This window comes from Lolium perenne, chromosome 6 (genome assembly GCF_019359855.2).
Source record: "Lolium perenne isolate Kyuss_39 chromosome 6, Kyuss_2.0, whole genome shotgun sequence".
In the NCBI taxonomy this organism is placed as follows: Eukaryota; Viridiplantae; Streptophyta; class Magnoliopsida; order Poales; family Poaceae; genus Lolium; species Lolium perenne.
In genome coordinates, this window is record NC_067249.2 from 188,318,033 (window position 1) to 188,339,137 (window position 21,105).

The 21,105-nt window shown below is 44.9% G+C and overlaps 1 protein-coding gene across 1 annotated transcript; it reads right to left on the minus strand.

Moving 5' to 3' along the window:
• Positions 1-16,097: 16,097 nt before the first annotated feature.
• On the minus strand, positions 16,098-20,091 carry LOC127306660 (protein TRANSPARENT TESTA GLABRA 1). Its single transcript, XM_051337323.2, has 2 exons — positions 18,901-20,091; positions 16,098-16,552 (listed from the first exon to the last, which is right to left on the minus strand). Exon 1 carries the CDS (start codon positions 19,971-19,973, stop codon positions 18,909-18,911), a length of 1,065 nt encoding a protein of 354 aa, XP_051193283.1. The 5' UTR covers positions 19,974-20,091; the 3' UTR covers positions 16,098-16,552; positions 18,901-18,908.
• Between the last annotated feature and the right edge of the window lie 1,014 nt (positions 20,092-21,105).

Below are 21,105 nucleotides of genomic sequence, written 5' to 3' on the forward strand. Positions count from 1 at the left end.
TAATGAATTTGTAACAAGGTATCCCTTGTAACAACTTCTAGCGCCTGGTGAGCAATGATAAGAATCCGATCGCAATTATACAACAGAAAAAACAACCAGCCATCAGATTAGCTTGCTTCTTCAACTCGATTAGCTGCATTAACTGCTTGTTCATTTTCTTCAGTTCTCCCTTCACTTCCACCAGTCCTGCATTGGGAGCATTAGGCATAATCGGAACGGCTCCTCTCTCCGCCGCATTCTCTACAGCAAGTCCCCCCTCCCAAATTGCGCTCCCCAATAGCGCCAATTGATTCCTGCAATTGAAGCCTCTGAACATACACATCGATCCACTCCAAATGCCTGCATTTCTTCAGGATCTGAAAACAGCAACGGGAACCCTAAATCCCAAATTCGAGGGAATAGCAAGAAAATCGAGAGAAAAAAGAGAAATTGGAGCGAGATCTAACCTTATCCCCCTCTCTATATGGCAAGCTCTCGCATGCAAGGAACTCACATCCACGGTTGCCGTTCTCGTCCGTCTTACAGATCGACCGCTTCAGAGGCTCCTGGCATGGGCAGTCAGGGCATCTTGTCAAAGGCACGGGTCCATACTGCGGCCATGAAGAACGGGAGGTCGAAGAGAAACTAGACATCACCCGCCTGCCGGAGAAGGGCTGCCGCTGGCGGAGAAGAAGAACAATGGGGCGCGGGGAAAGAAAGGGGAAGCAATGGCACGGGCACTGGCGCGGGGCTGGCTCGGGCTCCCATTTTGCAACGGTCACCTGGGTAAGTTGTGGGTCCGGCGCACTAATGTGGACAAGTTGTGGGTCCCACGATGATCTGGATAAGTAAAGACGTGTCCACTGCGGGGCACCAACAGCGGCCCCACTTGCCAGCACCAACCAACGTCAACTAAACGGGAATCCTCCGTCCGAGCTCCTTCTGCGGGTTTCAGACAAGGTCTTGGGGAAAACTGAGGAAAAACTAAGGGCCTGGGGAAAACTGAGCACAACTAAGGAGCCAGGGGCACGAAAATAGAAATCCCTTGATAAAAACTGATGGTTGGGTTCGGATGCGATACCATTCCAATTTTAGAGTACCCCCACAATACCTGATTATGGGTAAGGCTTTAGCTGGAAATTTATGCATCTTAGTATGGGTTCCCTCTAACAAGTGTCATAGAGGTTATGCCGAGGCTGCCTCCGTTGAAAGTGAAATGACGTAAAAAGAGTTGAATGTCCTACCCAAGCCCTGTGCAGTTCCCAGGATGACGGTTTGTTATCACTGGGAGGCCAAGCTCATGGGGGAGGTGCCTATACTAGAGTATGTAAGTGAAAGGTTAATGGTTGATGATCCAAATACTGAGTTATGATGATTCAGGGCTATCCCTGACGGATGTAATCAAAAGTTGTGTCACAAGAGTACAACCTCTGCAGAGTTTAACCTATTCGAATAGCCGCATCCGCGTTCATGGACAGTTGGAAAGGCCATACTGTTCCGTCATCAGAACTTTTACAAATGTGGCTCATAACTTGTGTTTGAAACTTGAACGGTGACTTGGGTTTTGAATCACAACAAGAGTTGTGGGAATGACACTAATGTTCCCACTTGAGTAAGTTTAGGAAATTAAAGAGTCTTAACTAGTAAGTGCTTATGAAATAAAAATAGCTTTATGCAAATGAAACTAGAGCTTAGAACCTACTTAGAGCTATTAGTACTTCTATTAGTATAGTTTGCGAGTACTTTAAAGTACTCATGGCTTTGTCCCTGGCTATTCAAATGGCTAGACTATGAAGAGGAGACCCCGTACCCGGAAGGTGGTCAGCAGGACGTCTACGATAACTAGGACTACCTCCTGACGTCAAGTGTTGCCTGTGGAACAGATGAACCACTACTACGTATCTTCCGTTGTGTGTTATGTATTTGATCTCTAGATCAATTGTTGTAATGAACTGGATCATGTGATCCTTTGTTGTAAGACACTTATGGTTTGTAATGAATGATGTGCTATGATATGAACTTATTATGTCTCACAAAAACAATCTTCCTGGGATTGCGGTGTATGGCATAATAGGCATCTGGACTTAAAAATCCGGGTGTTGACAAGTTGGTATCAGAGCCATTGTTTGACCTTAGGAGGCCCTAGTTTAGAATGGACGTCTGAAAAACTGAGTTTCCAAATAAACGAAGTGAATACTTATGAAAACTTATTCTCACTCTTACCTTAGAGATCTTTTAAAAGAGAAATTCATGCCCTACGCTTTCTTATAATTCTACATAAAAAATTTACACACTTGCACCTCTCTTACTTACTCCTCCAATTCGTCTACAGATGGAACAGTTCACCCAAACCAAGTTCTACCAGTTGGGCAATGGAGGAAGCCTAGTCTTTGAGAAGGACTTGAAGGAATTAGCGAAGTACCTCGAGCACCCGCACCCAGAGTTCTTCGGAGGACAAGTCAACGATCATCCTGGAGGGCAACTTCAGTGGGTCTCATTGCAGACCTACGCGGGAAGATGGAGCCACCCATGTCCGAGAGGATCCAGTTCTCTTTGAGGGAAAACAACTGGGCGGACGGACTAGCTCGCGCCATGCAGGAAGCACTTGCCCGTCTGTGCGGGCAGAACCTGCCCCAGATCCAGGGAACCCGCTTCGTCCACCTTGCAAGGCATGACTCCATGGGAGCACCGATGGATCTGTCACCTTACCCCGAGGTGAAGTACCATGTGGAGCACCTTGACTTCATGTTGTGTGAGACCCGCATGGAGCTGGACAACTCCCGCGCCTACGCCAACCACACCTACCTCCAGCAGGCACAGCAGACCGAGACCATCAAGATCCTTGCCAAGGAGCGCAAGACTCTTCGCCGTCAGAATGCGAAGAAGTACTACACCATCGCTCGCCTCCGTGCAAAGATAGCCTCACTAAAGGAGACTGTCCAGGCCCAGGAGAACCAACTGAAGGACCTGGAAGGAGAAGGAGAAGGAGAAGGAGAAGGAGAAGGAGAAGACATCCAGGGAGATGGATACTCCTACGTGAGCAATGACGATGACTATGAGGAAGAGGAAGATGAAGACCTGGCCTTCCACCCCTATGTGGATGGCTATGAGTTCATGGAAGCCGGAGTGGATGCTCTCACTCCGATAGATGTTGATGAAGAGTAGTATCACTTGTTCACTTGCGTATGTGTGAGTTTGTATCGGTCCCTTGTATCGTAGAATGATGAAATGGTTCTTAAAACCATTGGGTGTTAGTTTGTAGTGTTGCTTGGAATGAATGAATGAAAGTGTGTTTGAATTCAGCATATCAAGTACTCAAGTTTTAAAAAAATTGAACTTTACCCCAAAAACAAGCCATAGAAAATTCCCTATTATCTCATGATCTATCTCAATGTTCAGATGGCCCCTCCAACCCGCAGCAACAGCCAAGATGCAATAATGCAGATGCTACAGATGATGGTAGCAGACATAGAGGTTGACAGAGCTGAGCGACAAGCCAACCTTGCCGTACTGCAGCAGATGGCTCAGAATAATCACGGGAATGGAAACCATGATCATGCAGGATCTAAGCTGAAGAATTTTCAGAACACTAATCCCCCCATGTTCAGCAAGACTGAAGAGCCACTAGATGCCGACGACTGGCTCTAAACCATGGAGAACAACTTGAAAGTTGCAGGAGTAGAAGCGGCAGAAAAAGTACTGTTTGCCACCCACTACGTGTCAGGCCCTGCAAGATCATGGTGGAACAGTGCCCGTGCCATGAATGGAGGACAGATGATGACCTGGGCAGATTTCAAGCTCAAGTTCAGCCGGTATCATGTGCCACCGGGTCTAATCAAGAAGATGAGGGATGAGTTCCGCGAACTCAAGCAAGGAAGAATGACCGTGGTAGAATACCGCGACAGATTCTTCACTCTGTCAAGGTACGCCCCGGATGAGACCGACACCATCGAGAAGAAGGAGAGGTTCCTGAATGGACTGCATGATGAGATGCAGACTGTACTCGTGAACATCCAGTTTACTGACCTCGGAGCCCTTGTTGACTCAGCCATACAGATGGAAGGGAAGCTCAACCAGGCCAACGAGAACCGTAAGCGTAGGATGATGAACCAGAGTGGGCCCAGCAATACGCCCAAGTATCGCCCCAACTCAAGTGGAGGGTTTGCCCCCAGATTCAACAAGCCCTCAGCACCGCTATCACGCCCAAGTTTCCCCAACCGTGGTGGAGGACACCCCAGGCCCGGAGGCCATCACCACCACAACAACAACAACAACACCAACACCAACACTGCTCCAAGGGCTGGGAGCAACGTTGTTCCCATCACCCCGAAGGACAAGTCAACTGTGACTTGTTATGAGTGCGGAGTTGTGGGTCACTACTCAAATGAGTGCCCCAAGAAGCTAGCCAAGACTGCCCCTAATACTGCTGCTCCTGCTCAGCAGCAACGCCGTGTCACCACCGGGAGGAAGTTTGCCCCAAGCAACCCGAACAACCGCAACGGCCGCCTCTATCACATGAATGCTGAAGAAGCCCATGAAGCGCCAGATGTCGTGCTGGGTATGTTTTCTGTTAATTCAGTACCTGCAAGAGTTTTGTTTGATTCTGGAGCATCGCACTCGTTTGTTACTGAAGATTTTGCATGCACTAGTAAGATTCAACCCGTCAGTTTGAAGCATGTCATGATAGTTCAAATACCTGGGTCAACCACCAAAGCTAGAAAAAATTGCAAATCAGTACCTATCCGAATACATGAAGTAGATTTTTATGCAAACCTGATAGTTCAAGGAGCCAAAGGTTTGGAAGTAGTACTGGGTATGGATTGGATGTCAACCCATCATGGATTGATTGACTGTGCCAAGAAGGCCATCACCATGACTAGTAGCACCGGAGTGATTGTAGAACATGTGTCCAAAAGACTGCCTAGAAAATTCACCTGCAACTCAAGTATAGCCAAGCCAACTTTGGATCAAATCAGGATAGTCTGCAGATACCCCAATGTGTTTCCTTATGATCTACCCGGTATGCCCCCAGATCGGGATATCAAGTTTATCATTGAGTTAATTCCTGGAAATGGACCCATAGCCCAGAGAGCCTATAGTATGAACCTGACAGAACTAGTGGAGCTGAAGAAGCAACTAGATGACATGCTGCACAAAGGTCTGATTCGACAAAGTGCGTCACCTTGGAGATCACCAGTTTTGTTTGTGGATATGAAGGACAGTGCCACTCGTTTATGTACGGATTACCGTAAGCTTAACGATGTCACTATCAAGAACAAATACCCCATGTCGAAGATAGAAGACCTGTTTGACCAGCTGACCGGTGCCAGAGTGTTCTCTAAGATTGATCTTAGGACTGGTTATCATCAACTGAAGATTCGTGCAACGGATATCCCCAAGACTGCCTTCACCACCAGATATGGATTGTATGAGTACAATGTCATGTCATTTGGATTGACCAATGCCCCCGCTTATTTCATGAATCTCATGAATAAGATCTTTATGAACTTTTTGGATAAGTTTGTCGTTGTCTTCATCGACGACATCCTAATCTACTCCAAGTCAGAAGAAGAACATGAGCAACATCTAACAATCATCCTGGAAACCCTTCGGGAGCACAAAGTTGTATGCCAAGTTTAGCAAATGTGAGTTCTGGTTAAAGAAAGTAGGATTCCTGGGACACATCTTGTCCGCAGGAGGAATTGCTTTAGATCCTACGAAGATCAAGACCGTTGAAGAATGGAAAGCCCCAACCACTCAAACGGAAGTCCGTGCATTTCTCGAATTGGCGGGATATTACCGCAGGTTTGTTGAAGGATTTTCAAGCATAGCAAGACCCATGACTCAACTGTTGAAGAAAGATAAGAAGTTTGAATGGACTGATAAATGTGAAGAAAGTTTCCAACAGCTCAAGAGCTGATTGACCACAACCCCAATACTGATCATGCCCGATATCACCAAGCCATTTGACGTCTACTGTGATGCCTCCAAGATTGGTCTTGGATGTGTGTTGATGCAAGAAGGCAAAGTCATATCATTTCTGTCTAGGCAACTAAAGCAACATGAGCAGAATTACCCAACCCATGACTTAGAGCTAGCAGTTGTAGGTTTAGCCCTGAAGGTATGGCGACATTACCTCATGGGTAACCGTTGTGAGATCTATTCGGATCACAAGAGCCTGAAATACATTTTCACCTAGAAGGAGCTAAACATGAGGCAGCAAAGATGGATAGAGTTGATCAAGGACTATGACATGGAAATTCACTACCACCCCGGCAAGGCCAATGTAGTAGCGGATGTTCTAAGTAGACAGCCGTGTCAGTTGAATTCCATGATCGCCGAAGAACAGCCTAGTTTGTATCAAGAGTTTGAACAGTTTAGACTGGAGCTAGTTAGTGAAGGATTCTTACCAAGCATTGAGCTCCAACCTACCTTGATGAGTCAGATCAAGGAAGCACAGAAAGGAAATGCTAGCATTGATGGAATCAAGAAAAGGATGGTTGAAGGAAAAGCACCGGGATTTACGGAAGATGAAGAAGGAGTTCTCTGGTACAACGAACGCCTCTGCGTACCAACAGATTCGGAGTTGAAGCAAGTTATTCTGAAGGAAGCTCATGATACCATGTATTCCATTCATCCCGGAGGAACCAAGATGTACCAAGATTTGAAGGAACAATTTTGGTGGCATGGAATGAAGAGAGAGATTGGAAGTTACATAGACAAGTGTGACATTTGTCAACGAGTCAAAGCAGAACATCAGCGACCCGCGGGATTAGTGCAGCCATTACCGATCCCTGAATGGAAATAGGATTCTGTAGGAATGGATTTCATCACCGGATTGCCCAAGTCAAGTAGAGGAAATGATTCTATTTGGGTAGTGATTGATAGATTGTCCAAGGTAGCCCATTTCATACCGGTCAAAACCATCTACCAAGGACCCAAGCTAGCAGAGTTGTATACTCAAGAATAGTTAGTCTGCATGGAACCCCAAAGTCAATTGTGTCAGATAGAGGATCCCAGTTCACCTCAAGATTTTGGCAGAAGGTACACGAAGGACTAGGAACCCGTCTGAATTTCAGCACGGCTTATCACCCGCAGACGAATGGACAGACCGAAAGAGTGAACCAGATCCTCGAACATATGTTGAGAGCCTGTGTGCTAGAGTATGGATCAAAATGGGAAGATTGTCTGCCTTTCGCAGAATTCTCATACAACAACAGCTATCAAGCCAGCTTACAAATGGCCCCCTTTGAAGCATTGTACGGAAGGAAGTGTCGTACCCCTTTGAACTGGTCGGAAGTCGGAAACAGTCAGATCTTTGGACCCGACATTCTCCGAGAAGCTGAAGAGAAGGTTCACAAGATCCGCGAATACCTCAAAACTGCCCAGTCGAGACGGAAGAGTTACGCCGACAAGAGACGCTGAGAGATGACCTTCAACATCGGAGACTTTGTATATTTGAAAGTATCGCCACTCAAAGGAATGCAGAGATTCCAACTCAGAGGAAAGCTTTCCCCTAGATATGTGGGACCATTCAAAGTTTTGAGTCGCCGAGCAGAAGTATCATATCAACTGGAACTGCCGGAAGAAATGTCAGCTGTACATGATGTGTTCCACATCTCGTTACTTCGGAAGTGCTTGGAAGTTCCTGAGAAGACGGAGGTTTTCAAGAACATCGATCACAGATATGTGGATATCAACAAAGACTTGACCTATCGTGAAGTACCCATCCGTATCTAGGAAGAAGCCTTCAGAACCACCTGCACCAGAAGTATCAAGTTTCTGAAGATCCAGTGGAGCAACCATACCGAAGAAGAAGCCACCTGGGAGCTAGAAGATTACATTAGGACTGAATTTCCTGATCTCTTTAGTACCTAATTTTTCTTTAGATCTCGAGACGAGATCTTTTGTAAGGGGGAAGGGTTTGTAACATCCCAACTTTTGAAATCAATAAAGAATCTCAATCTCAATTTCCCAAATTTTAGAGCCAACAAAAAATTAAATTAGTGTTGCATATGTGCATAGTGATCATGCATGAATGAGTTGACGTTTGCCCATGATTGTTTGCTAGAGTTTTACTAATGTCTCTAAAACCCTAAACCTTGCTAGTTGAGGTAAAAAAGAAACAAAAGAAAAGAAAAGAAAAATAAAAGAGAAAGACATATGAGAGTTAATGGCAAATTTGCAAATCTTGGCCTAAGCCCTTTCTACTTGGAGGATATGGTTGGGAAACATAAATAAACCAATATCAAACACTTTTGAACCAAAGAAACCCAAATCAAATCAAAGAAAAATTCAAATTCAAGTTACATGTGATAATGGTCAAATCTGCCACTATTAACATGTTACCCACTTTGAGCCTTTGTATTAAGCAATTCTTAAACCAAACCCTCCCAACTCTTTGAACCTCATCCAAGAGCATATAAAGGCGAACACTTTTTGTGTTGACCACCATTGTTGACTCTGTCTTAATTGCTTAATATAAGCATGCCAAGTGGCAACATTGAAACGGAAACTAGATCATACCCTTTTTGGATTTTTCAAAACTTGATCCAATTTGCAAACCAACACCACCATTGTGTGCCAAACATTATTTAAAACACTCCCAAGAAAAAGTTTGGCAAATTTTGAATTTGAAACCCATGCGACCATTTCATCGAACACATGACAGGTACCAATTTGGTTTGAGCACACATGCTATAATCCATTGGATCTTTGCCTAAACCAGAGTGATGATTGATGTCCTTCTACACACACTAGACCAAACAATGTCCTTGCCTTTGATGATGAAAGCAAGGAGAGGGCCAGACCTAGCCATGCCACGGTACCATGCCGCTCCCCTTGCCACTCCTCTTCTCTGCCCCCTCCTCTCACTTTAACCTTGTCCTGGAGCATCTCCCATCTCCCCTGATCATGACCCTGCCAGCCATTGGCCACGGAGAGGCCAGCACTGGCCAAAAACGTACGTGCCCAGAGCGCCCAGGGATGCCAAAGCGTGCATGCTCACCACGCCCTGGACGCGCCAGAGCGCGAGCGTGCCCCGTCGCCTCAGTCCTCCCCTACACCTCTGCCTCTGCACACAGCACCACCACGCCACCGGCTACCTCCTAGACATGCTCAAACGCCTGCGCCTGCCCTATCGCCGCCGCCTGCATAAAAAGTCTCCGCCGGACCCGTGGCAGACGCTGCAACCTCCCGAGCGATCACATCCTCCTTTCTCTGCGCCAGCAAGCATTCGAGCACCGCCATGATGTCCGCAAGCCCACGCCGTCCGTGCCTCGCCCCTTCGCGCACTGGATAGCCGTCGCCATGGACGACCCGAGCGCACCCCCGCAGCACACCTCGCTGCTATAAATAGAGCGCTTCCCCGCACCATCTCTTCACACCCGCCACTTCCCCTCTCATCCCTGATCCTCCTCGACCACCTCCCTCTCCACATTGCCGCTGGAGCCACCTCAATTGCTCGCCGGAGCACCGCCAATACCGTAGCAAGGGCGCCGTCGATTGGAGCCACCTCGAGCGACGCCACCAGTACCAGGAGGTTCACCGTCATCGACAACGTCCCCCTGCGTCAACGCCGACGACCGCCGGACCGCTGGTAAGCCGCTGAGCCCCGAGCCTCGCCGCCAGAGACGCGGGATCTCGTCGGAGACGATGACGATCCACAGCCGTCAGATCCCCTTCTAATCCTACGCCCCACATTCACTCATACCGGTTCGCTCGTTATGAGCCGCTGACAGGTGGACCCCATGGTCAGACGGCCTGCTCGGGCGAGTAGCGCAGTGGGCTGGCCCATTTCTTTTTCTCCCCTGGCCCAAGCCGTTTTCCCGCGCGAGCCCAATAGTTTTAATTCGATTTATTCGTTTAATTCAAATTTCAACACTGGTGCTTTGCTAGAATTTGAATAACTTTAAATCTACAAACCCAAATAGAGTGATTCCAATTTTTTTGAAAGCTTATGAAATGATCGAACAAACCCCACTGGTCTCAAACCCTAGTTCATTGTAGATCAAGTGCAACAAAAATAGCAAGTCAGTAACTTTTCCATATTCAAACATTTATCAAAAATCAACCATAATGAATTTTGAGGTGATTCCAACTCTCATAATTCACATTTCAAAAACTCTAATTGTTTATGCAAACATATGATATAGTTGTTGTAGATGATCGTGGGCTAGAATCTAAAATTGGCTATGTAGTCAATACTAGCCCATTTAAATTATTTTCAAAGTTAGGATTTTAAATCTATGAGGTGTAGCACCTCATTTAAATCATCTTCCCAAGTAAAGTAAGGTAAGGTGATGACCTTAGCTACATTGCCTTATACTTTCTTATTTGAGGATTTAAATCTTAGGAATTATAAATAAGAGGAAATTATTTTTCTCACCCTAATGAAGTAAAAACCCTAGTGATTAGTGGAATGATGATTGTCATGATGCTAGGTCATCTTGATTGAGCCATTAGGGCTAAGTAGCCTCCTTAAGTATTGATTGGTGTTTGTTACCTCGTATCCGTTTATAGACGCTAGTACCGAAGGCTACGAGTAGGAGGGGGTCTTCTACGAGGAGGAAGAAGAACACTTTGACCAGTACTCCAACCAAGGAAAGCTACCCTAATACAAGCTCTACCATGCCAAGTTACTAGTGCAAGATACCATGGCACTAGTATTGGTGTTTCAAGTCTTATTCATCCAAACCCAAGTTTTTTTACCTTGCTTTACCCTTTACTTTATTTACCAAAGTTTACTTATTGTATTCTTACTTTGTGTCTAAGTTAGAGTATCACAAGAAGTGTCACACTTAGCTTAGCAAGCAAAACTATGGTAGCACCCCTCATGATTAGTTGCTAGTGCTAAACTAAAATTAATTACTCTAGATGGGAACTTGTGAAGCAGGTGATTTGTGAAAACCTTGGAATTATGATTCATTCTATTGAAAGTTTTGAAGGTGAATATGACTCTTGAATGACTTGGTGAATTTCATAAAAACTGATGGTTGGGTTCGGATGCGATACCATTCCAATTTTAGAGTACCCCCACAATACCTGATTATGGGTAAGGCTTTAGCTGGAAATTTATGTATCTTAGTATGGGTTCCCTCTAACAAGCGTCATAGAGGTTATGCCGAGGCTGCCTCCGTTGAAAGTGAAATGACGTAAAATGAGTTGAATGTCCTACCAAAGCCCTATGTAGTTCCCAGGATGACGGTTTGTTATCATTGGGAGGCCAAGCTCATGGGGGAGGTGCCTATACTAGAGTATGTAAGTGAAAGGTTAATGGTTGATGATCCGCATACTGAGTTATGATGATTCAGGGCTATCCCTGACGGATGTAATCAAAAGTTGTGGCACATGAGTACAACCTCTGCAGAGTTTAACCTATTCGAATAGCCGCGTCCGCGGTCATGGACAGTTGGAAAGGCCATACTGTTCTGTCATCAGAACTTTTACAAATGTGGCTCGTAACTTGTGTTTGAAACTTGAACGGTGACTTGGGTTTTGAATCACAACAAGAGTTGTGGGAATAACACTAATGTTCCCACTTGAGTAAGTTTAGGAAATTAAAGAGTCTTAACTAGTAAGTGCTTATGAAATAAAACTAGCTTTATGCAAATGAAACTAGAGCTTAGAACCTACTTATAGCTATTAGTACTTCTATTAGTATAGTTTGCGAGTACTTTAAAGTACTCATGGCTTTGTCCCTGGCTATTCAAATGGCCAGACTATGAAGAGGAGACCCCGTACCCGGAAGGTGGTCAGCAAGACGTCTACGATAACTAGGACTACCTCCTGACGTCAAGCGTTGCCTGTGGAACAGACGAACCACTACTACGTATCTTCCGCTGTGTGTTATGTATTTGATCTCTAGATCAATTGTTGTAATGAACTGGATCATGTGATCCTTTGTTGTAAGACACTTATGGTTTGTAATGAATGATGTGCTATGATATGAACTTATTATGTCTCGCAAAAACAACCTTCCTGGGATTGCGATGTATGGCATAATAGAAATCTGGACTTAAAAATCCGGGTGTTGACAGGATGCCTTGTGCATCCCCTTCTTCATCAACAAAAATATCAGGTCATCTTTTAAGACACTATATTTTTATTGCTTCATATGATATGTTTTGGTCTTGGAGCGTATTTATTGTTGTTTTTAGTTTTCTATTTTTTTGTTTTCTGTAGCGTAATGTTGCACCCCAACATATTTGTTTTGGAGAGAGACACACTCCGTTTTCATTGCATAGAACACTCTAGTTTTCACTCTTATTGTTCTGCGAGTGTTCTCTTTTTCTAGTACTGCGTTTAGCTCCACTTGTATTTTGTTCAGAGCTTGTTGGTTTTCTCTAGTTTGGTATGATTATCTCTCTAGTCTTTATTGATTATGATATATGAGATTTGTTTCAAATAAATTGATTGGTGTTGGAGACGAGTAAAATATTTCATGCTTATAGTGATGCAAAAGAAAGCTTGTCTAGACTGTGGCATAGACTTTGGCATGTCTTGTTAGACGTTATTTTAATCATATTCTTAGTAATTATTGTTTTAGCATGACTTGTCTCAAATATCTGAGAGTGCTTAATATGCCATAGAAAGAATCATGTGTTGTTTCCATCATACAAAAGCATAATATTGTGGTATTCTCCTTTGATGATGTTATTGGGTTGACTTGGCACATGCTTATACCATGTTATGACTACAAACCAGTCACCTAAAGCCTCTATGATTATTTATTTTTTGACTTGTAATATCACTTTATGCTTTGATTAATAATATTTTGTCACTATGCATTATTATGTCCATTATTGCTCTCTTAGTTGGTCGCTCCCACTCTTTTGCTAGCCTTCGCTTGTACTGAGTATGAGCTTTACTCGTGCATCCAACTCCCAACAACCAAAGTTTGCCAATTGTGTCCACCATACCTACCTATATGTGGTATTTCACCACCACTCCAAAGTGAATTGCTTGTGTGCTACCTTTAAACCTTCAAAATTATTACCTGTTTTGTGTTTTGTTTTAGCTCATGAGGAAGTATTGAATGGTTTATTGTCTTTTCATGACTTCACACCTTGACTAGCATGCATGATGTGCTAAAGTCCTTAATATTGCAAAAAATAGCAAGGCAACCGGGTGCCCATCCCAAATAAAATATAAAATAAAAAAATAAGGCTCCGCACATTATGTACTGGAGAGATCCTAAATAATGGTGTGCATTGGAGAACTACATGGGAGCCGCTCTTGAGGTCACTATATAAAAGAATGATAGATCATTTGATGCTATTCGTTGACATAGACATGCATACCTCTCAAAATATATTTTCAACACTCCTATTGCATTCAAAATAAAAAGATAGCACATGACTAATCTTGCTTCCCTCTGCGCAGGGCATTTCTTTTACTTTTATGTTGAGTCTTCACCTTCTTTCTTTATGCACCACTAAGATAGCATAGTTGTCATTCTGTGTATAATGTGCATTGTCCCAAAATTTATTATTGATTGATTCATGATTATGACTATTGCTTGTTCTCAAATTATTTGTATCTAGTCACCCTCTAAACTTTAAAGGTGTCCTGACATTTATGTTTTGCTATTTCATAAAGGACAAGATGAATACCACTTTACTATGTTTTCGCTATGCCCATAAACAAATAGTTGCTTTCAGTGCATTATTATTCATGATATTTTGTTTGAGTTACTTCTCATGTTATAACATAGTTGCTAAGTTATATTGAACTATATCTATCATGCCTATGTTTAGAGTACTTTGATCCCAGCTCATAATGCTTTACAATAACTTGATCAAGATTGTGTTGGCTTCATGTCACCTCAAAAATTATTTTGTTATCACTTACCTACTCGAGGACGAGTAAGAGTTAAGCTTGGGGATGTTGATACGTTGCAAATGTATCTGTAATTTTTGATGCTCCATGCTTGTTTTACACCAATTTATATATGTTTTGTCTACACTTCGTGGAACTTTTATGCATTTTCCGGAACTAACCTATTGACAAGACAGTATTAGTTCCTATTTTTTGGTATTTTTCTATTTTAGAAAAATTATACACAAATATTCTCGGAATTGGACGAAATAAAAGCCGAAGTTAATATTTTATCGTAACGAAGACGAAGTTCGGAGGAGAGACGGAGGGGCACCATAGGGCGGCCACACCACCCCATGGCGCGATCAAGGGTGGGCCCGCGCCTTGGCATGGTGTGGACCACCCAGGCGGCCACCGACCTCGCCCTTCCGCCTATATAATGCCTTCGATGCAAAAACCCTAAAATAACTAGCCTCCGTCCACGAAAAGTTCCGTCGCTGCCACCATCGTCCAGACAAGTTTCGGGGGTCAGAAGTTACTGTTCTGGCACCCTGCCGGGACGGGATTGACCCCCGGAGCCATCTCCATCGACTCCACCGCCTCCACTTCGACTCCATGACGGTTCGTGAGTACTTCCCCCTTGGACTACGGGTTCTTGGCTATAGCTAGTTGGTAATTGGTGTAGATCTCTCCCATGTACTTCAATACAATAATCTCATGAGCTGCCTTACATGGTAGAGATCCATATGATGTAATTGGTGTTATGTTTGTTGGGATCCGATAAATTGTGGAATTGTGATCAGATTGTTCATCATATTATCATACTACTGTTATTTAAGATCTTGCATGCTCTCCAGTACTTGTAGTTACCCTGATCAAGTAGTTACCTGTATCTCCAAGAGGTAGTATTTATGCTCGATAGTGGGTCCATGCCTCTAGTTTTCTGGAAGAGCGATAATAACTTCTAAGATTGTAGATGTGTTGTTGCTACTAGGAAGAAAACAACAATGTTTTGTCTAAGAATCATTCTATTGTTTACTTTACACACATTGCTTAATGCGATAATCTGTTGCTTGCAATTTAATACTGGAAGGGGTTCAAATGATAACCTTAAGTTGGATTATTAGTCATAGAGCAGTTGGATTACGATCTATGTATTATATTGTAATAACCAGTTAAATACTACAGTAACATTTATCTTATCATAGCATGCATTGTCGTGAGCTCACAATTATCAATTGCCCAACTGTAATTTGTTCACCCAACACATGTTATTTAGAGTATTACCACTAGTGTAGATAGCTGGGAACCCCGGTCCTTCTGTCGTCATCATTGCTTTACAGTCAACTATGCACTGGAATATTTTTCGGTGCCATCTCCTCTGTGTTACTACTACTATTGTTGTGTTACTATTGTCATTGCTCTCATATTACTTCTGCGTTCACATCACCCCTGTTACTAGTGCTTTTCCAGGTGCAGTAGAATTGACAACTCCGTTGTTAAGGCTTATAAGTATTTTTTACCTCCCCGTGTGTCGAATCAATAAATTTGGGTTTAACTTCCCTCGAAAACTGTTGCGATCCCCTATACTTTGGGTTATCAGGACGCACTACCGGTGTCAACAACAACGTGGAACCTGCACACAACGCAATCAAACTACTTTGCCCCAACTTAGTGTGAGGTTGTCAATCTCACTGGTTTTTCTGAAAATAAAAGATTAGACGTATAGTGTGTAAAGAGATGTTTGCTTGCAGTGAAATAAAGAGAACAGTGCTTGCAGTAAGAAAACATAACAGGTATTTGCAGTAGATGGTTTTATCAGTGTAAAAGAAAGGACCAGGGTCCACAGTTCACTACAGGTGTCTATCCATAAAGATAAATAACAAGTTGCGTAAACAAATTACAGCTGGGCAATTGACAGAATAAAGACCATACATGACAAGATGATTACTATGAGATTCATTTGGACATTACAACAAGATTCATGGACCGTAATCCAACTGCATCTATGACTAATAATCCACCCTCAGGATATCATCCGAACAACTTTGGGTTTAAGTTGCAAGTAAAAGATTATTGCATTAAGTAAAGTGTGTAACGTAAACAAAAGAATTATCCTTGGATAAAATATTGTTGTTTTCTTCCTAGTAGCAATAGCATATCTACAACCTTAGGAGTTATTGTCACTCTCCTAGATTACTAGAGACATTAACCCACTATCGAGCATAAATACCTCTCTCGTTCAGCAAGTTGTCGCTTTTCTCACAAGTAAAGTCAAACTTCGAAAATTTTGACAAACATATTGGAACTGATACTTGGATTACAGGAATTTATCTCAAAAGTTTATTTTCACAATATACAACCAGAGTATGATCGGTGGACCACAAGAATTACAGAAAAGGGTGTTAATGGAAGAAAAAACAGAATAATAATGAAGATAAGAGGAAGACCGTAACAATGAGTGACTACAAGACTAGAGCCAACCTCCAAATCCCTTTGCTAGCAGTAAAAGATGCTATAGACTATATCTCCATGTTCACAGTGAGATCAATCTAGTCACATTAGTCAGGTCCATACTAACAACATGATCATTCGTTGGTAGCAAAATACAACTCACCAGAGAGAGCGAGCATGATGACTTCTTCCATGTTAATGGTGTACCGAATATGCTAAGAGTTTGCCACAACTAGACACGTGTGAACCGATATATTGAAATCCCACGGCTCCCATTGAATTGAGTGTCTTCAGAAATGTTCTGCATGCAAGGTAAGTTTTCGCATAAAATATGTCAGATATCAATCTTGCAAACATAATACGGAAGAACAACATTGCAGAACATTGAGATTATAATTGGCAGCTCAAAGAGTAATCTTCCAGTAACGTTTGACTGATGTTTCCCGTTAAAACAACTACAGATATTTGCCACAGTTGCATTCTAGTGATGAAGGTCTACAAGACAATGGCTCACTTTGGCAGTATGCTGTATCCACAGATATAACATTGTACAGATAAATGAAATGCAATTCGTATCAGATGCAAGGGTTCTCATCATTTGAGTTTATGTATGTCACATGTAGCATCTTATGGTTGTCGATTAGGCATTATGATGATGCACCCATCAAATTAAAGTATACAGCAGATTTCTCATTGAATCATATGGGTTTTTTCATAAACAAAGTTAGACAAACAATCATAAATAGATTTCTCATTGAATGCTTACAGACGGATCTGATTGAGCATTAGTGGGCATTGGCTGGCCATGAAGACAATGCGTAGAGGTCAATATCATCTTATTTTTATGTAAACTTTTAAGAATTCGGATGCAAGGGTCAGTTAGCATTAAGGATGAGACATAGTGTTCGATCTAATAAGTGGGCAAAAAATGAATCAAAATGATGAAGAGTAATTGAAAAACGACCAAATTCAGATTTTGACATAAACTGGGTTTCCTCGCAAAGGACTATAAACCACAGACAGCTATTGTCCGTTTGACACTTCCACATGACTATTGTAATTTCATTTGTCCATCACAAGCAGATGTACTTGTTTCTTATTTTTGACGTTTTGATAACCATAGGACTTGCAAGAGCTTATAATCAATGGTCACCTTTTACATGAAAAATGAAACGACTCTACAGTTTATCATAAGCTGGACTTGATGCGCAAAAATAGCAAATTATATGCTTCATGTGACTGCCTATAGAGGAAACCCGACTGAAATAACATAGAGGGGGAAAATATGTATTCTTGCCACCAATCAGGTTATACAAATCCAAGACAAATCAATTTGTAAATTTACCCTATTGAATCTAAAAAAACAGATTTAGACTTGGAAGAATAGTTGGAGGTACACATCTAGATATTATGTTGCGTTGCTCGGAGAATTCAGATGGGATTTTACTTGTATGAGAGTTCATTATATAAACTAGTTCTTATCTTTGGAGCTGAAGTCGAGTATATCTTGTTGAGAGTAGTTTTATAGTGCAACAGATTGGTTCTCATCATTTGAGTTTATGTATGTCACATGTAGCATCTTATGGTTGTCAATTAGGCATTATTAGGATCCACCCATCAAATTAAAGTATACAGCAGATTTCTCATTGAACCATATGGTTTTTTTTTTTATAAACAAAGTTAGACAAACAATCATAACCAGAATCTGATGTGCCAGCCCGCCAGGTAGTTGTAACTCTTTGTCAAGAATACATAACAGATTTCCGCATTTTTGCATTAATAGTGGTGGGGGGATGATACAGAAGGGCACTTAAGGAGTAAAATCTAAACAGATGTGTTGGTCAAAATACACTAACAACCTAGAGCTCATGAACCATTAGCAGTTCAGAACCTCCATGAAATGCCTTGCTCCCAAATATATGGCTTCCAAGCTGAAAACAGTCAGAACTCAGAAGCGGCATGGATTTCATGTTGTTAAATGTTGAAGAGGCAGTCGGTTCTTCTTCCCCAAATTTCAAGTCATTAACAGAAACAGCCATAAGTGATTTGACAATCCAGGTGAAGCTAGATCCATAATCTTTATTCAGTTAGCATTAAGGATGAGACATAGTGTTCGTTCTAATAAGTAGGCAAAAAATGAATTAAAATGATGAAGAGTAATTCAAAAACGACAAAATTCAGATTTTGACATAAACTGGGTTTCCGCTTAACTCGCAAAGAAGGATTGTGATTATAAACCAGAGACAGATATTGTCCATTTGGCGCTTCCACATGACTATTGTAATTTCATATATGTCCATCACAGGCATAGGATTTGCAAGAGCTTATAATAGTGGCCACCTTTTACATGAAAAACAAAACCATTCTATAGTTGATCGTAGAAAACATTGTCGTGACCAATATTACTTATATTTCTTTGAGGAACCTACTACAACAGGTCTTATTGCCACCAATCAACAGGTTATACATATCGAAGACCAATCAATTTGTAAATTTACCCTAGTGAATCTAGAAAATGTTGCCGTGATCATCAATATTACTTATTTCGTTGCGGAACCTAGTACAGCAGGTCTTGAGTTCTTTTTGGCCGACCATCAATCGAAAAAAAATTTAGAGCTGGGGAAACCCAAAATTACAAAAGGGACCAACCTTTGTCGTCAGACCCTGAGAAGCTGGACCTTGTTCTCAATGGCAATGCCCATCCAGTCAGGGTGTCCGGCCACCCACTGCAGCTGGTTAATCTCCGCACCGGCATCATATACGAGAACCGGATCGATCCCCTCAGCAGGCACAGCGGCTGGCGTCTCGGGCAGCTCCCAGATGAGCGCCTGCCCGTCGTCCCCTCCGGAGCATAGGTGCCTGGGGGCCTGCGGCGCCCACGCGACCGCGTTGACGCAGCCCGCGTGGCGGTGCAGCTCGGCGACGGGCACCCCGGGCGCGCGAATGTCGAGCACGACGACGGCGCTGCTGTCCATGAGCAGGGCGGCCATGTATCGCAGGTCGAACCGGTTCCAGGCGAGCCTGAGGAGCGGCGTGTCGGGGCGCGGGCTCTCGTAGACGATGGTGGAGTGCTCCTTGTCGCGGAGGTCGAAGACGCGGACGGAGCCGTCGGCGGAGACGGAGGCGAAGACGCCGGCCTCGCCCCAGGCGATGTCGTGCACGGCCTTGTCGTGCGCGATGAGCTGCGTCTCGACGACGCCGCGCTCGACGTCCCACACGGTGCAGGTGGTGTCGATGGAGGCGGTGCCGATGCGGCGCGGCTCGATCTCGTTCCAGTCGAAGGAGGTGAGGGGCGCGGAGAACTCGGAGGCCGAGGCCTTGCGGTTGTCGAGGACCGAGCGGAGCTCGGTGGGCGGGGCGGCGGCGGAGAGGTCGTCGAGCGGGGCGTGCCAGAGGCGGAGCGCGTCGGAGGAGGAGGCGAGGAGCGGGGTTGAGGCCGCGCGCGGGTTGAACTGGAGCTTGGTGGGCGGGTAGGGGTGGTCGAAGGAGAGGGCGGGGATGGCGCGGAAGGAGGCGGCGGAGGGGTGGGCGGGGTCGAAGGTGAGGATGGAGACCCGGTTGTGGAGGTCCTCGAGGAAGCTGCCGGCGGCGAGGACCGGCGCGGCGGGGGAGAAGGCGAGCGCGTAGATCGAGTGCGGGAGCTCGCAGGTGAAGGCGTGCGGGTTCGGCGCCGTGTCCGCGCCGGCCGCCGCCGTGGATGGCGGCAGCTTGTGGTGGTCCATGGTGGAGGATTTTGGGGTGGATTTGGGGGTGGACTTGCCGGTGGCGGTGGGCGATTGTTCACCACGAGTCCAGGAGTGACACGAGCTAAATGGAGGGCGGCTTAGGTGAGGAAATTTTCAACGCTTGCCTCGAGCAGCCTTGGCACGAGGGTTGAACACTTGACGGTGATGCGGTCTGTGTTCAGGATGCAGCGCACCGAAGAACGGGCGAATATCAGCCGTCAGTTGGTTCAACGGTCAAACTTATAAAGGTTCGATGATCCTAACAACATCTCCAGCCGTCTCCCCGACGGTCTCCCTGGAGACTCCAGGAGCGTTTTTCATCCATCCAGATGAACGAAAACGGACTAATAGCGTCTCCGGATTTCGTTCGGATTTGGACTTTCATCCATCCGGGGAGGTCAGGTCATCCCCGGTCCCCCGGGGAACGCTCGGGGACTCCGGACGAAACGAAAGCGCGGGAAACGCCGAGAAAACTTCCCGCGCGGCTGGTGGCCCCAACTTGTCAGCGAGAGAGGCCAATCGTCGTCCTCATCGCATCGTCTTTCGCGCGCTGTAAAAGCCTGCCGTCAGTCAGTCTTCACCGGACGTGTAGCTTCCACGCGGCGAGTTAATGTCGTCGTCTCGGTTTCACGCGTGTGCGTCGACCTCTATTTATCGCCGAACTACCGCGCCTGGCCGCATTCACCACGCCGCCGTCTCCCTCAATCTTCCCCAATCTTCCCCGCTCTCGAGCTCGGCGAACGACGGCGTGTCCAACAACGGCTTCGGCCGCCGCTCCCTTCACCAATGGGAGGGGCGGCTCCTCCACATGGCGGGCTACCCGGCGCCGCAAGACTTCCGCGCGCCGGGAGGATGGCGACTCAGCGCGGGCGGCGTCCCGATCCCGCCGCCGCCGACAACACGCTCCGCCCTGGAGGCGGAGATCGACGCTGTGCTCGTCACTCTCAGTGACGAGCAGCGCGCGGAGCAACGCTACTGGCTAGACAACTACGACGCCTGGACGGACTTCTTCCGGCGCAGGTATGAGCGTGAACTCGCCGCCTACGACGTCCCTCCTCCTCCGGCTAGGAACAACGACGCCGGCCACCGCCGGTGGTGGAGCGCGCCTGGCCGCACCCTCGCCAATGTG

Bases quoted from the DNA above. Each gene is read 5' to 3' on its own strand.
- LOC127306660 (XM_051337323.2), bottom strand. From the start codon at position 19,973: ATGGACCACCACAAGCTGCCGCCATCCACGGCGGCGGCCGGCGCGGAC.